The sequence below is a fragment of the Dunckerocampus dactyliophorus genome, chromosome 4 (assembly GCF_027744805.1).
Source record: "Dunckerocampus dactyliophorus isolate RoL2022-P2 chromosome 4, RoL_Ddac_1.1, whole genome shotgun sequence".
Lineage (NCBI taxonomy): Eukaryota > Metazoa > Chordata > Actinopteri > Syngnathiformes > Syngnathidae > Dunckerocampus > Dunckerocampus dactyliophorus.
Window position 1 is genome coordinate 15,299,380 of NC_072822.1, and position 16,737 is coordinate 15,316,116.

Sequence of the window (16,737 nt, forward strand, 5' to 3'; positions counted from 1 at the left end):
TGTCACACGGCAGAGACAAAAGTGGAAGTAGGAAAAATGAAAGGGACACAATGCAGTGTGAGTAATAGGCTGTTCTTAAGGTGCAGGAACGGATATTTACACCATATTCCGCAGACACACACTGCTTGTCAATGCTCGCTTGGTCTTAAACAGCTACTCTCTGGTTAGTTTGATTACTTCAGTGCAAGAGGAGCCATTTTATCCACAAAACACATTATTGTTAATTTCAGACTTCTGTGTAGATATATAGATATAAATATTATATCTTAAATGGCTTAGTGTGAGAAACACAGATATGACATATAAATATCTAATCCAAATCAGCTACCATTACCTCACCTAACTTTGATGCCAAGAAAGAAAAACATGACAATTCATCGGTGAACTGCTGAATTAAGTGCATGCGGACTCAACTAAAGGCTTTTTCTCTCAGGTATAAGAATTTATGTTAATACTGAATTTGCAAATGGCTGTAGAACACTCTCCAAAAACATGTTTTGCAGACAGTTTTAAGATCAAGTTTTCAAGATGCATCACTGCCAAATATGCCAATAACCATCTGGGATATTCGTGGAACAAAAGGTGCATGATCACAAAACAAACCACTTTAAAAACTGGGACAATAGTCCTGAGTAGACAAAGACAGTATCACTGTTATCACGTTGTGTCACAGTGCCATCTAGCCTCATGTTGAAGAACTACAAGGAGCTTTTAACAATAGGATCAATGAGATTTAAGTACACAAATTGAAGGCTAAATTATTTATTAAAGCAATAATGTAATGCGCCAAATAAAGTAACTCTTTTGTAAAGTACTATTTGGGACCACAATACTGCTTTACACACAAAGACACAATGGCAAAAAGTAGTTTTATTTTAATAGAGCGTTTGTACTTGTTCCAGTGTAAAAATTGACAGGTATAATCCCCAAATTATAAACAGCACTGTCAAAGGACATCTTTTTTCCAACCACCAAAATCCTGCTATGATTTCAATTTGTTTGCATTAATCAACTGAATATGTAGGTTCACGTCATAATATAAGGATTCAGCAGCTAACTCGCACAATTCGACAACTACTGTACAAGACAAGTACCAATACGAGTTTAAAGTAAAAAAATATATATATATATTTTAACTTCTTGACATAATGCATTTCTTCCCAGCAGAGCAGTTCATTGGCCATGGCTGCCATGCCTGCAGGCGTGCTGTAATGATTTATTCAGCTGCCTGTGTCCACCAGAGGGAGCTCGTGAGCATGAGAGCTGAATGAATTGCCCCCTGCTCAGGGCCTGTATGTTGGAGTTTAATGCAGTGAACGAGAGGGTAGTTTTCCTCCGCCCTCGGGTGACGGGGACGGGTCCTGACTGTTGTTTGCGTTTATGTGCCAAACAGAGTAGTTGTGTCCCCACTTTGTTTTTTTCCTCATCCATTTACCAATACTTACTAAATAAAGTATTATTTTTTTCTTTTTTTACTGTATGTTTTTTTTATAATAATGGCAAACACAGCTGCCACCCGATTACTGTTTTTCAACGGGAACATTTCTAACAGTTTTCGTCTTTGGAAAGTCAATGAACGGCATCACTTTAAATAAACTATTTGGGCAAGTCTACTGAATTCACACTGTGTGTGTGTGTGTGTGTGTGTGTGTGTGTGTGTGTGTGTGTGTGTGTGTGTGTGTGTGTGTGTGCGTGCGCCATGAAGGACAGTGCTCTGTTACACGCACACACACACAGACACACACACACGCGCACGCATATAGTGTATACCGTTTTGGAACCGACCTGCTTTGGAATTCATAGAATTCTGCTGCTATAGCAACAGAATCCTTATCATGGTCACGCGCTGAATTAACTATAGCAAGTGTTTTTGGACCTATTTCTGAACTCATTGCTAAAGATTCGATGCTCGGTAGCAGCTAACGACTTTTTTTTACATACCTACTGACAGTCCTTTACTGATGTATAATTATCCTATCCTCTGAGAGAGAATATTTACACAGTGCAAATACTGTACTGTACTTCTGATTGAATATTAATGTACAGAAGCCACACAGTTCAAAGCAGTCACACTGTTTAGTATTGTGTTTCAGACTCCTACACAGCCGAACTATGAGTCTATGAATGCAGACCAGTAGATTGGTCTGCATTCATTTAACATTATGTTCCAAAAGTAAATATAATAAAATACGTCATCATCATCGTAACAGACTCATATTACCAGTAGATGGTGCTAAACCATTTTCACCCATTTTCTTGGAAGCCGTCAATCGCCGCCCCCTGAAGACGTCATATCCGCCCCCACTTCCGGCATACCCATGTGTTTACAAAAAATGTGGACATTATTTTAACATATTACGTATATCATTACAATTCGGTGATTGTTAAATAGTTGTTTGAAAATATGGGGAAGCTGAATGTGGTTGTGTTGAGATACCTGTCTCGGGATGACTTCCGGGTGCTGACGGCGGTAAAGTATATTTCTCTTGTCGGCTGTATCCTAGCTGAGTTGTTAGCTGCAGCTAGGCCAGTTGTTGTCGCCAAATAGTTCAACTTGTTAATAATGGTTGTTACAGATGCTACACTTGTGTTACTGTTAATGGCGCGAAGTGAAGAGTATTTGCGTAGATTGAAGATATTAAGCATTAACTTACCACGCTACTGTACACCAATCATGACTTCCACTGGGCAACTTTCCGAAATTTAAAGCGACGCATAACTGGTCCCTGATCAGTTTTTATTGGGTGCCAGAAGAAAATGCTGTAAACTGCTATTCCATTGACCTTCAGCGGCCATGGTTTTTGACATGTGGCGTTTGGATTGATGGATTCCAGATCGTTGTAATAAATTAGTTTATTGTGTTATTTACCATTACTTATGAACACTCCCAGTTAAGGGTGTCCACGCTTTTAACTGGTATGGACTACGACGTGTTGACTTTACGGTATAAGCTGAAAACTGAGCTGAATGCTTGTTCCAGTTTTTGTGTTGGACTTCATTATATGTACCTAATACTGTAGCTGGTCAGTGTATTGTGACTACTCAATGAAATATGATCTTGGCATTGAATATGGTATTTGAGTAGCCTACAAAGCAATTTATTGAGAGTCATAAGGACAAATATAGTGGTAAATGTCAGCCTAACTGAATTACAAAAATACCTACCAGTTGTATGTATGTTCATGTAGGTTGAGATGGGGATGAAGAACCATGAGATTGTTCCTGTGAGTCTCCTTTCTTCCATTGCCAGCCTGAAACATGGTGGCTGCAACAAGATCCTCCGAGAGCTCGTCAAACATAAACTTGTGGTCTACGAACGCACCAGGAGTAAGCTTGACGGTGTTATTTCATACATTCCAGCCCAAGCTGTAAGGCTGATTGATGATCCTAGGAAGGTGAACTGTATTGCTGCTCTAATGTAATATGTGCTTGTTTTTTATCAGCTGTGCAGGGCTACAAGTTGAACTATGGAGGATATGACTACCTAGCCTTGAAGACGTTGTCCTCCAGAGATGTGATTGCTTCTGTTGGAAATCAGATGGGAGTAGGGAAAGAGTCAGGTAAACATAGGACACGTATGACATGTGCAGTCAAGGGCACACATTCTTTTTGAATTCATTTTTGCATTCTGCACTCATAGGTCACAACATTAGATGTAGCTGCACATGGTATCAAAATCTGCCTTTGCAGCGATATTGTCATTTTTGAGCGACACTGTCATTTTGGTTAATATTTTGTTCATCTCAATTTTGCTCAATAATGTATGTCGTAATACACTACTCAATATATTAGAAATGGAGCTGCAAATTACAACCACAGCAATACATATAATGTTTAATAATTACCTCTCTCACAGTGCCAATTAAAACTGTGCATTACAGTTGTCCCCCGCCACGTCGTGCTTTGAATTTTGCGGCTTCACTAATGATCTTTCACAAATTAATTAACAAATCATACTGTTTTGTAGAAGAATACGACCTATTGTTACTTTTAAAAATGCATATTTAAGCATATCTAAAGTATTGTTTGTCTAAAGTAAGCATTTTGAAGCATAAAAATTGCTAAATGAACTAAAATACAAATACGTTGGATGAGACACGCAAGCACCAAACTTGATTGCAGGAACACCAGGCTTTTATTGCAACTTTGAATTATCTCACACAGGTACAATAATAACAAAATAATAACCATAATAATAGCTACCAACAAAGCTAAAACTCAACTCTGAACCCCTGACATCATGTCCTGTCCGCCACCCACTCATCTGCCTTAGCAACACACACGAGCACAAGTTTTATTTATGTCTTAAATAGCTTACTTACTCCTATTATGTCTACTATATTGGGTTATACAAGTGTAAAGGTGACTATAGCGGTGTTAGTTCATGACTAGTTCACGCTAATAATGTTAAAAACTGTATTTAGAAGGTCGTAAACAGGTTTTCTATCCTTTTAACTACGAAATGCATCCTACTTTGCAGAAATTCACTTATCACGTTGGTCTGGAAATAATTAACCGCAATAAATGGGGGATTACTTTATTATCTTTGTAAGGGATGAATGCTGGTGTACCAAGGTAAGCTGATCCAACCTTTTCATGCACATGTGTCTCTCGACTTCTTTAGATATTTATATTGTGGCAAGTCCAGATGGGGAACAGTATGCCCTGAAGCTTCACAGATTGGGTCGTACCTCCTTCAGGAACCTAAAGAATAAGAGAGATTACCACAAGCACAGGAAGAACATGTCTTGGCTCTACCTCTCTCGCCTCTCTGCTATGAAAGAGTTTGCCTATATGAAGGTAATAGAAACCAAGGCATGCTGTTCTTAGTGTATAATAGTCATTCATCAGTGTCAAACAGAAGTGTAGTTTAATGTGATGTGTCTTATGTATCAACGTACTCTTCCCCTAGGCACTTTATGACAGAGGCTTCCCTGTACCCAAGCCTGTGGACTATAACAGACATGCAGTAGTGATGGAGCTCATCAATGGATATCCACTGTATGGAACAAACCTCCTACTGTCTTATTTCAGTTGGCTTCACTCTCTACACACTGTAATTAAAATTGTCTTCATCCTTCTGTTAGGTGTCAGGTGCACGAGCTGCAAGATCCGTCCGCACTCTACAGCGAGTTCATGGAGCTCATCGTCAAACTGGCCAATCACGGCCTGATTCATGGAGATTTTAACGAGTTCAATCTGATGCTAGACGACCAGGACCACATAACTATGATTGACTTCCCTCAGATGGTGTCCACCTCTCACCCTAATGCTGAATGGTAGATGCCTATACGTGCAGGCACAACCTTTGCAAACACCTCAAATATACCTTCTATAATACTTTCTCTGATCGTTCTAGGTATTTTGACCGTGATGTCAAATGCATTCGAGAATTCTTTGCAAAACGTTTTCATTACGAGAGCGAGCTCTTCCCAACCTTCAAAGATATCAGGTAATGTCTTGCTGATAAATTATACACTACCGGTCAAAAGTTTGGGCCCAATTCCTCATGGTATTGATGTGAAAGTGTGTCAGAACGTTCGACTCGTAGTGTATATTTTTAAAGAAAAATTAACATCAGCATTAACTTGCATCTTTCTGAGACCCTTTTAAAATATACAATTGGTGCGTTGATGTGTGCTCATGAAATGTTGCTATTACAGGATGTAACACTTGAGCGGATGCTAAATTTCAAAGTTCAAACTTTTTATTGCAGGGCATTACAAGATGCTAGTTTCACAAAATTTTAATCAATGTCATTATGCACTCATTCACTCATATAAATATATAATTATGTATTATATATAAACGTTTAGTTTAAATATCAAATCTGGAGATGAAATGATGTATTTATTTTTGCAGACGTTCATATTCTCTCGACATTGAGGTCTCAGCAAGTGGCTTCACCAAAGATCTGGAAGAAGATGCTGCATTGCTACATCCGGCTGGACCTGAAGGCGAGGAGGAAGATGATGATGAAGACGATAGCGATGAAGAGGAGACCTGTGAGGAAGTAAAGCGAGAAGAGCAGAGTGTGGACGTGACAGAATACAATAATGCAATGCTGGAACTCGAGGGCCTGAAAGTTAGCGATGACATGCAGGAGGATGAAGAGGCACCAAGCGAAACGGGAGGAAAGGAGGGGAAGAATGAAAATCGTAAAGATGACGTCATGGCTCCTGAAGCAAGAATCAATGACAAGGCAGTGAATGAAGAATTGGAGGATGAGTTTCCGGAGCTGTCTGACCTGTCTGCATCCAACAAAGAGTTTAAACCTTTCAGGTAATGAAGATGACGAAACGTTGACTTTCCTACACTACCGGTCAAAAGTTTTAGAACACCACGATTTTTCCAGTTATTTATTGAAATTTAGTCGTTCAAGCCCAATGAATAGCTTGAAATGGTACACGGGTAAGTGGTGAAGTGCCAGAGGTTAAAAAAAAAAAGGTAAGGTTACCCAAAACTGAAAAATAGTGTGTATTTTAGAATGGCCTGTTTCAGGGACCACAAAATGGGTCAACAATTGAAAGCTGTTCTGCAGAAATGGAGTTTGATCAAGCATTGGCAGTTGGTGCAACAAATTCCTACAGGTGTTCCAAGTTCTGGAGTGCTTACTATCTCCTCTGTCTGCATAAAAACAGTGTTCGGAGCACACTGTGGTACTATACCCTTGTGAACATAAGTTGAACAGCATTGTACTGGAGAAAGTAATTTGTTGCTACAAAAATGGCAAGAAAAAAGGGAATTAACAAAGGAAGAGAGAGACAGACCATCTTAACATTTAAAAATGTAGGTTTTTCCTCCAGAGAAGTTGGAGTGTTCTAAAACTTTTGACCAGTTGTGTTTGTCGTGATAAATTGTATTTGGGTTCTAGGATCATCATCACACACTTTATCACTACTACTCCTCTATGGTGCCATCACGAAATGTTTTTTGTTATGTTTATATTTCATGTCGATAATAACACTTGAGGAAAAAATGTGTCCTTCAATTGTGTATTAACATTATTACTTTTGGAAAAAGAGGTTGAAAACTTTACTTTCCAATTAGCCTACCAGAAAGGACAACTACACTCACACAATTGCATATGCCAGAATACATTGTTGTTGGCTAGTCATTTAATTGTAGTGACATTATTGTGAGCATGACTATTGTCATTCATCCAGCTCATTGTATATTCAGAGCATTGAATCAATTGCAACTGGACTGTTCAGGTTGTCTTAGAAGACGTTTCATATCTAGCTGTCCTATCCAGTCTTTGAGCATGAACTGATGAAGCCTACTCGAATGAGAGGCGAAACATCTTGTAAGACCACTAGAGCAGTCCAGTTGCAATTGATTGAATGCCCTGAAACTTGTGAGTAGGGGTGTCACAAGGTCTCGCGACCAGGTCTCGCGACATAATAACCTTTCTCGTTCACAAAAAAACATGTCTTATGGGCACTCGGCCGGGGACGATAATTAATAAATTAATTAATCACACAGTAAATGAAAATGAACTGGATAATTTTGTTGGTCTCAATATATTCCCATGTGCATGCGTATCTGTTTTCCTTGTCTTCCGCCTCCAAACAGGCAAATAGAGGGTTCACTCTGTGCACTGGTTTCAGCACCTTGGCACGTTTGTTCCATAGAACAACGGCATGAACGGAGTAAGCGCTTTTGTCAGTCATACAGTGAAGGCGGCGTCGTGGGTGGAGGCGGGGCGCTAGCATACAAAGAGTCCAGAAGAGTGTACGGTAGTAGAAATTAAATGAGTAGATTGCAGTATATCGTCATATATTGTTTTGTATGTTTTCATTGTAGTTTTCTTAAAGGTAATGTTAAAATCCTGTCTCGTCTTATCTCGTGTATCGTCTCATCTCATGAACTGAGTGTCTTGTGACATCCCTAATTGGGAGAAAAAATAGAACCAATAACTGCAATGTGCCTCAGCAGTAATCTTTTGTACATGGCTTTGCATCTTGCAGAGACTCAGACAGCCTTCTACACATGGCTGAGCACAGGAGGAGGAGGACAGACAGTGAAGCTACAATGGGCAGCACAGGAAGCTGCTCAACCATCCCGCCAGTAAGTAGAAAAACATACACAAACCTGACTGGTCGTCTTGACAGGGTCAGTTGTGCGTAGGTTTGTCTAGTAATGTCATATCAGTCATGTCGTTGTCGTAACCCGCTGTTGTTGTGTGTGTTGCAGGAGGTGGTTCGTCAGAAGGTGCGGAGGCAGCTCACCAAACAACAGAAGTCAGCCTTGAGGAGACGTCTGCAAAAGGGAGAAGCCAACCTGGTGACTCAATCCAGGAGAGAGAATCAAATCAACATCAAGTCTAGCCTGGAGAGCGCCACCTTCTGGGGTTGAATGTTCATCTGGTACTCATATGTCATACCCGCTGTTCTCCACTGTGGAAAAAGAGCACTCAACAAACTGTTTTTGGCCAAGAACATACTTCCCCACTGCAGTGAACTCTCAGCATACAACATCATGTAAATATGGACTCCTTGTATTGGGGCTGCATCATTCACATTTGATCATCCAAACAATGTGGTTATTTTTTAAAAGAATGATTGAAGACGTGTTCATCTTCATCATATTCAAAATATTAATCTAACCTTTTACTCATTTAAGGAGCCAATTCCATGTCATGACAGAATCAGTAGCTAAGCTGGAAGTTGATCAACAGCTTAAATTTTAATTTATGATAAATTTAAATTAGAGTTCAAGGGCTCAAAGGTCACAAACACCAATCCTCCCAAACTTTAACGACACGGGCATGAAGAAATAAACATGCTCCATAACCATGTGGTAAATTATCATCTATGTACTAGCCTATCTCAAGTGTGACAATCAAAGATACAGAGGAAAAGCGGGTCTGGCAGTTGGTTGGGTGTTTTTTGTTGCAGGCATTGAGAAAGCAAGTAAATTCCAACATGAACAAAGGCTATTCATTTCCAAGAGGATGAATGGAGCTCAGACCCTGAGCTCAGTGGGCTCAAACTAGTGGTTCAAATGTTTTGGCATCCCCACCCTCCCACACACATCGTACTAACAAAATAAACGAGCAACATTATGGTAGGGCATGGTGAAATTTTGAAAATAAATACACAGACGACATGAGGTCCGTGAGTTGTGTGTTGTGCCCAATGTTGCAACAATACGCATGATGTTTTACGTGGCTGGTCAGGGATTAGCCAGCTGCAAAGCTTGATGGGAGGGGCTCAGCATTCCATTGCTGCACCTCTGTTAGTGTGGGGAGGGCGAGGGGCCCGGACCTAATTGGCAGGGAGGGCGACAAAGGCTGTCTGCATCAAAAAGAAAGCAGGGTGGGCCAGTGGCGGAGGAGGGGGAGAAAAAGAAATGAGAGAAAGAAGGCGCAGTTATATTAGATATGGAGCTTCACCTATGATGTGCTGCTCATGACAGTGAAGCCTTATGTTCAGGTTTGTTGGAGCACTTTGGTAAACCGGTGAATGAGAAAGTGGACGGTATTTTATATGATTTAGACACCTGTGGATGAGGATGAATAAAGTGGAAGTGGACGAAAGCATCATGTCCTATCTGTCACAGAATGACATCGACATCAACCCAAAAGACTGTGAGTAAATGTACAACTTATGGTACCACGTTTTTATACCCCTAGGAAGGCTTTCAAAATAAGTACAAAGTAATGTGCTGCTTACAAATATTTTATTAACATGGTGTTCATGTTTAACTACAAGTTGTGGCAGTAGCTTGGCATCCATCACTTAAACTCACTGTTATTTAAATATACTGTAAAGTTTACAATGTCATTTTTTTGTTCTTTGTGCAACTTTCAGGATAATCATGTTACTGATATTTTAATAAATAAAATTGTAAATTATTATTTGTCATGGGCATTAAGGGGAACAGCATCAGGACCAAGAGTTCTGATCACGTGTCTGACAAATACTTTATACATATTATTTCTGTGTTGCAAATAACCAACTCATTGTAAAAAGTATACAACTTGATTAGATGCATCCTTTGGCCTTGCTAAAGTATCACATTTAAGCAAGCATTTTTATGACATTGTACCTGTGTCTTTTCAAGAGGCAATAAAAGAAACTTCATGTGTTAGAGTAGTCAGTGTAGAGCTATGGTATAGCTTAACCATCCACTGAAAATAAGTCAATACACAGCCATTATAGTCTAAATAGCTGACAACACAAGTGAGTGCCAAAATGATTGCGTCTTGCCTACAGTCAAGCATGGTGGCGGTAGCGTCACCGTCTGGGGCTGCAGGAATGCTGCGGGCACCGGGGAGTTGTGGTTCATTGAGGGAAATACGAATTCCAGCATGTACTGTGACATTTTGAGGAAGAGCATGATCCTCTCCCATGGGAAACTGCGCTGTTTTCCAACAAAATTAGCCCAAACACACCTCCAAGATAACAATTTCCTTGCTGAGAAAGGTGATGGAGTGACTGAGTACAGTGGTGTGAAAAAGTGTTTTCCCGCTTCCTGATTTCTTAGTTTTTTGCATGTTTATCACACAATAAATGTTTCAAATCATCAAACAAACTTAAATATTAGTCAATGACAACACAACTGAACACAAAATGAAGTTTTTAAATGAAACTTTTTATTATTAAGGGAGAAAAAATCCAAACCTACATGGCCCTGTGTGGAAAAAGTGATTGCCTTCTAAATCTAATAACCGGTTGGGCCAGTTATTAGGTTATAGTGCTGTCATTGACTAATATTTAAGACCTGCAGACCTGAACAATTGTGCACCTGTGTGGCATCTTTGGATGGAGTAGGACCTCTAACATCCACCAGCTCCGCCAGTGATGTCATCATGGAGGTGTGGAAGAAGACTCCAGTAAATTCCATGCCCAAAAGGATTAAGGCAGATACAGTAGATAGATAACAATGGTACTCACACTAAATACAGTGTTCCATCGTTTATCGCGGGAGTTAGGTTCCAAAAAAACCCGCATTAGGTGAAATCCGCGAAGTAGTCCATTGTATTTTTTTACAATTACAGTATATATGTTTTAAGGACTTAAAAGCCCTCACCATACACTTTATACACTTTTATCAGGCATTAACATTAATGTTTTGTCACATTTCTCTCTTGTTTAAACGCTCTCAAAGTTCAAACCTTCGTTTAAATTTTAATGATCAACCTACAAGGTTGGACACATAAGAAATTATTAATAGTTTATAATTAATATACTTAATTATAATTATAGTAATAATTAACTCATGCATATTTCACAGTTCTCTGACCATGCCTCTTCGTCCTGGTGCCGCTCCACGGTAGCGTTTTTGCATCCTTGTTAAAACTTATTGCTGCAGTTGTCCTTATGCTACTTTCCTCCTCCTTTATTTAACGAACCGAAGATTCATTTATTCCGTAGTGGCACCCGACAGCCACGTAACTTCTACCTTACTTCAGCCTGTCCTGAAGTCCAACTTTTTGTGCGGTTTTTGAGTGCCGAACGTTTCGGCGACATTGTGGGCTTTGTCGGGGAGAAAACTGGCAAACATATACAGTAGAGTTCAGAGTCACACTGCTAGCTGTTTGCTAGCCATGAACACAATGAGAGACACAGCACAAAGGAAATTGATTGACAATGGTCTACATCCAATCAGGACGTAGAACACAATGCGTGGGTTCTCCCGTAGCCAGTTAGGATACAGAACACAATGTGTGGGTTCTCCCTTAGCCAATCAGGATGCTAAACACAATGCACGTTCATATGCTGTAAAAAAAAAAAAAAAAAGCATGCAAAACTGCACTAAAAAAATCTGCGAGGCAGCAAAAGGTTAACCGAAATGTAGCAAGGGGCGACTGTATTCACATTTTGGACACAATGTCGACATGTTCACAGTGAGGTGTACTTGTTGGCAGCTATTTAGACAATAGTGTCTCTGTGCTGACTTATTTTCAGAGTTTGCTATACAAGCTGTACTCTGACTACTCTAAAGTATATATAAGTTCAATTTCAATAAGATTGTCCTTTGAGCAGATATAATCAAATTGTTGTTGAAATTTGAGGAGTGTACTCGGTTTTGTTAAATAACTTTCATCACCCTGTGTCTAGTGAATGTAGTGGCCATGCTTCAAAACTTCTGGGAGCAGAAGCAGGGGGGTCACATGAATGGCCCCTTTGCTGGATCACAAAGTTCTACAGGGGAGGCAACAGCCCAGACAGACACCTTACTCCTATATGAGTCTGCTCCTTCCCCAGGACCCTCATATGTCTGCTATGTCACCCTGCCAGGAGGAAGCTGCTTTGGGAACTATAAGGTGCAGCTTTGTATCTTCAATTATCCTTCTTGTGCATCAAACCAGACTTTATTTTATTGATATAGTTTTCTAGTAATACTCTGTCATCATTTGAGCATGCATTAATGGTACATAAACATACATACACTGTAGTTTCTTCGAGTGATAGAGTATGCTTTACCAGTCTTAGATCACTGCTTGACCATACTGCTAGTGATCCACAGTAAATCCTAACTTTCAACTTTGTTGCTTTATGTGTCTTTTTAAGGTTTTTACAGTTATTGTGTCTGATTTCTCCTTCACAATCTGCAGAGAAAGTAATATTTCGCGCCAACCTTTGTGTAAAAGTGAATTTATTTACGTAATTCAATTGAAAAAGTGAAACATGTACATATAGAGTAACATTACAAGCATATTTATAATATTATATATTACATTTATTTTTTTATTGCCCTGCGACTGGCTGGCGACCAGTCCAGGGTACCCTCCTCATACCCAAAGTTAGCTGGGATAGCGACAAGCGGCATAGAAAATAAATTAATGAATGAATTCATTTACTGATTTCTCAATTATATCTTAGAGCTATAAAAAACAAATTCAGTTTCTCATAAAACTTAAATATTATGAAAAGGTTCCATGTGGTAAACAACTGAATTTGAGAGGTAGTCTGAATTTAAATAAACTGAAACAAACTACTTTTATTTAATTTAATATGCTAATTTATTGAGATGCGACTGTAAACATAATAATAATGATCAATAAATCAATAAAACATTTTATTTTTTCAACGTATTTTCATTTTTAAGGGGTTAAAGTATTATTTTTAACTTTGGCATTGAAAGCATTAATTGTCTGGAACAAGCATGGAAAATCTGGAATGAAAATCTTCAAAATGCAATTGTTTTCATTAAGTAATATTTTGAACACACATGACAATTATCTTTACTGTTCCATTTTAGATTCATTTTAAATGCACTACGCAAAATTGTATTTCTACAGTTAACGTATGTAATTAACAAGCAAGTGTACTGTATCATGTTAACATTATGCTTAATGCTTTAGTGCTACATAGTTTCATTTCTCCCATTACACCACATTTAATGATGCATGACAGCTCACAGTCGCTTCAAGACAGTTTCAAGGTGGCTTTAAATGAATGTAATTTAACTTAAATCCCGTGATGTCTCTCAGCACGGTACATTGTGACCTTGTAGAAGGCAACCCCCAGCACCATGTGATGGGCTATCTGTGACTGCCTCTAATGCCATTAGCTCCTCAGTGATTTGAGCTCTGATCCCATGACCATCTGCAGTGAAGTGTAAAAAAGTGTATCCAAAAGATCACGTTACAACAGGGCACAACTCCAGAGAATGACTTACTTTCCCGACAACCACCCTCTCATCTCCAGCTGTGTGACACTCTGGCAGAGGCCCGTCGAGATGCAGCACGAGTGGCCCTGATGAACTCACTCGTCAACGAGCTACCGTGTCGACGCATCAGCCCTCAGTTCATCGCTCAGAGTCTGCAGCACGCCACCACAGACAGTACTGTGAGCTGTGACACATCCAACCTTACAACTTCTATTTCACTGTAGTGTAGGCCATTCCCAAGATATATATTGATCTGCAGTGTTTCCTGCCAGGTTTGCATTGAAGATGCAAATGATTCAAGCACAAGTATTGGAACTTACAGTTTCCTTCTCCACTCCTTCCTTGGTAGGACCATGCTGGAGTTCCAGGTAAAATATGACCAAAAGTTTGTCCCTAATAATGATATTTTCCGAGCAGCTTTGCTAATAAAGACACATGCTGTATTTGATATATTTGTTTAAAGGAATCTGGACCTTGGCATTATTGAGCCAAATATAACTATTTACTATTTAAAGCCCTTGTCTATTTTTTCCCATCGTTCTTACGCTCAGTATGAACCCAGAAGGAAAACCCTACCTTTGTGTAAATAATCACGACTGCAGACGAGCATTATTAGAAATAGAAAATGGGTTCACCGTTATCATTCCAGGTGAAATACAGCTCATAGAAAGTTCACACAACTCTGCATATGTTTGTACATGTGCACGTACAGCACGGAGCATGTGGTACAGGGGTTTCTAACTTCACATCACTATGAGAGCTATTTTGACAAACAGGAAGGAGAGGTGAGCGATTGTACTTTATTTACATTGTTGGGGACCCCTGATGTAGTACAGTGTATGTAGTATAAAAAGTCTGAAAGGTCTGCACACACAGGCATTGGGTTGAAAGTGTCACTTTGTTACACAAACAGGGTGTGTGCACGTTAATTGCGCATCAAAAAAAATAGTGGCGCTAAAGAAAGTGTCCGTTAACTCGTTATTAACGCATTAAACAGCCCTAATTACAATACATCAAGGTTCTGCTTCCAGTATATAAACTTCTAGAATAATACATCCATAATTCATTTCAGAACTCTCACAGGACACTCCAGAATGGTCATTATCCAGACTCCATTAATTCACTTTCGCCCCTCTCTTCTACAGGAGATGATGATTGTTTTCCAGTTGTTGCACTGGAATGGAACACTAAAAGCTCTTAGGGAAAGACAATGTTCTCGACAGGTATATTTTGTGTGTTGCAAGAAGCAATGTTTTTTCCTGAAAACTAAGTACTGTACTTGTTTTTCTCCCAGAGTGTGATCGCTTATTATACTCAGCGGGGCCTTGATGAGCACCTGCACAGCAGCATGGCTCTGGATTGGCTCGACCGAGAGCAAAGGTCACCAGGCCGACTCGGGGAGGAGCTGAAGGTAGCGCAAAGGGAACTGGCGATGGCCAGGCGTCGAGGCATAGAACTACGCTTCTACAAGGAGAAGACAGGGATCCTCTCTTTGGCTCTCAGTCAAGCTTATATCCACCACTCACCAGAGGTTCTCAGTCAGACACATGATGACAAGGAAGAAGAGCTTCCTTTACATATAATGTCTTCCCATGATAGTGATATGCAAATAACATCACTTTGCAGTCCATCACCACAACTTCATGAAAACACAAACCAAGGACTGTGTGAAAATTGTGGCGGAAACTTTCCCTGCGATAGTTACTCAGCCCGCTCACATTGCACACCTGTGTATTCTCTAAATCAGAATATGGAGGATGGATGAGACAATTGAACATACTGTATGTCAGGGCTGTTCAAATGGCCAGTAGGTCCTTAAAAACAGCAGAGCACTTCTGCCAGAAAAAGGGTCTTTGAGAAGCGTTTTTAATGTATGACTTCATCAGCCATTTGACAAACTAAAGATTTTAAGGTGTGGCAGAGCCTTGTACTGACATGAAATAACACTAAATAAGAATAATAGTAAAGGGAGAAGTCTGGCCCCATGGTCTTTAGCTTTCTGAAAATGTGACCCCCTTGGAAATGTAGTGGAAGAGCCTTGTTGTATACGAATGAAATAAATGTAAGAGTTTTAGTTGAGTTGAGTTGTTGCCTAGTTCTATATAAACGGAAGTGTTGCAACTTCTCATACATAAATGCTGAGTTTAAACCATTTCACCAATATCACATCTTTTTTAGCCGTGATGTACACGTTAATTTTAATTTATATATTTTAATATGATAAATTAAAGGCAAGTCTAATATGAAGCATTTTTATGCATGTGTTAGTTTGTACATTGTATAAAATGATTTGAATTTCCACATTCTTTCTTTAATGTATGCCAAGTGACACGCACAACATAAAAATTACTTACCAAAGAAGCTGTGTGACATTTTGGGTAGTAGACGGGTTGTTTACTTTGACAAGAAAGATGTGTACTCTATACACATGATCATCTCTTACGAAATCAGGGTATGTGTGTTCCAGGGGATTTGTATCTACAACAACATTACATTGTCTTAAATGTGGACAAATGCGTGTAACTATAATGTAAAGGGGAAACGGTGAAACCAGTTGAAGTAAAAAGTGTACATAAATATTGTCTGTCATGTTTGAAGTGATAATACCAAGTCACTTATAACATAATATTAAATGTTGTCATGACTGAGGATTATTGTCATAAGTCAACATTTGAAGCTTATACCCCGCACCCCCAGAAAATAAAATACAAAACAATGTACAAGAATAAAACCTGTTTTGCTGTGGAGATGTCATCATGGGCTATGGTCACATCTTGATAAAGTATCACAGAAGCACTGATCAATAGATAAGTAATCATCCTACATATATTTTATACCAGTCAGATGTTGGAATCCTTCCGTTTGAATTGGTTGAGTGTGTGCATCACTTTTTTTTGTCCAAATAATAATAAGAACAAATAATAAGAACTTATTACAGGGCAAAGTTTAACAACCACGATAAAGCAGCATCCGAACTACAAAAATACATACAACCAAGATAAAGCCTAATTTTCGGGGGAATATCACTCACAGTGACAGGTTTTCACCGCTGGGCCGTGTGGGGATTGGAACACCAATATAAACGAAATGTTCAAGATTAAACACTCTTAATGC

At 39.3% G+C, this 16,737-nt stretch overlaps 2 protein-coding genes across 2 annotated transcripts; both read left to right on the forward strand.

Annotated features, from left to right (window-relative positions):
* Positions 1 to 2,306: 2,306 nt before the first annotated feature.
* On the forward strand, positions 2,307 to 10,095 carry riok2 (RIO kinase 2 (yeast)). The gene is made up of 10 exons (XM_054774684.1): positions 2,307 to 2,470; positions 3,189 to 3,327; positions 3,444 to 3,560; positions 4,625 to 4,800; positions 4,913 to 5,001; positions 5,088 to 5,279; positions 5,360 to 5,452; positions 5,863 to 6,282; positions 7,971 to 8,070; positions 8,197 to 10,095. Exons 1-10 carry the CDS (start codon positions 2,405 to 2,407, stop codon positions 8,356 to 8,358), a joined length of 1,554 nt encoding a protein of 517 aa, XP_054630659.1. The 5' UTR covers positions 2,307 to 2,404; the 3' UTR covers positions 8,359 to 10,095.
* Positions 9,443 to 16,329, forward strand: LOC129180320 (protein limb expression 1-like). The gene is made up of 6 exons (XM_054774685.1): positions 9,443 to 9,592; positions 12,069 to 12,274; positions 13,662 to 13,802; positions 13,896 to 13,991; positions 14,769 to 14,846; positions 14,918 to 16,329. The coding sequence occupies exons 1-6, from the start codon at positions 9,511 to 9,513 to the stop codon at positions 15,386 to 15,388; spliced, it is 1,074 nt and encodes a 357-aa protein (XP_054630660.1). The 5' UTR covers positions 9,443 to 9,510; the 3' UTR covers positions 15,389 to 16,329.
* Positions 16,330 to 16,737: the final 408 nt, after the last annotated feature.

Excerpts from the sequence above, each read along its gene's own strand:
- riok2 (XM_054774684.1), top strand. The coding sequence starts at position 2,405 with ATGGGGAAGCTGAATGTGGTTGTGTTGAGATACCTGTCTCGGGATGAC. Across the intron at positions 2,471-3,188 it reads ACTTCCGGGTGCTGACGGCG|GTTGAGATGGGGATGAAGAA; the intron begins GTAAAGTATATT and ends ATGTTCATGTAG. Across the intron at positions 4,801-4,912 it reads AAGAGTTTGCCTATATGAAG|GCACTTTATGACAGAGGCTT; the intron begins GTAATAGAAACC and ends CTCTTCCCCTAG.
- LOC129180320 (XM_054774685.1), top strand. The coding sequence starts at position 9,511 with ATGAGGATGAATAAAGTGGAAGTGGACGAAAGCATCATGTCCTATCTG. Across the intron at positions 13,803-13,895 it reads ACGCCACCACAGACAGTACT|GTTTGCATTGAAGATGCAAA; the intron begins GTGAGCTGTGAC and ends GTTTCCTGCCAG. Across the intron at positions 13,992-14,768 it reads GGACCATGCTGGAGTTCCAG|GAGATGATGATTGTTTTCCA; the intron begins GTAAAATATGAC and ends TCTCTTCTACAG.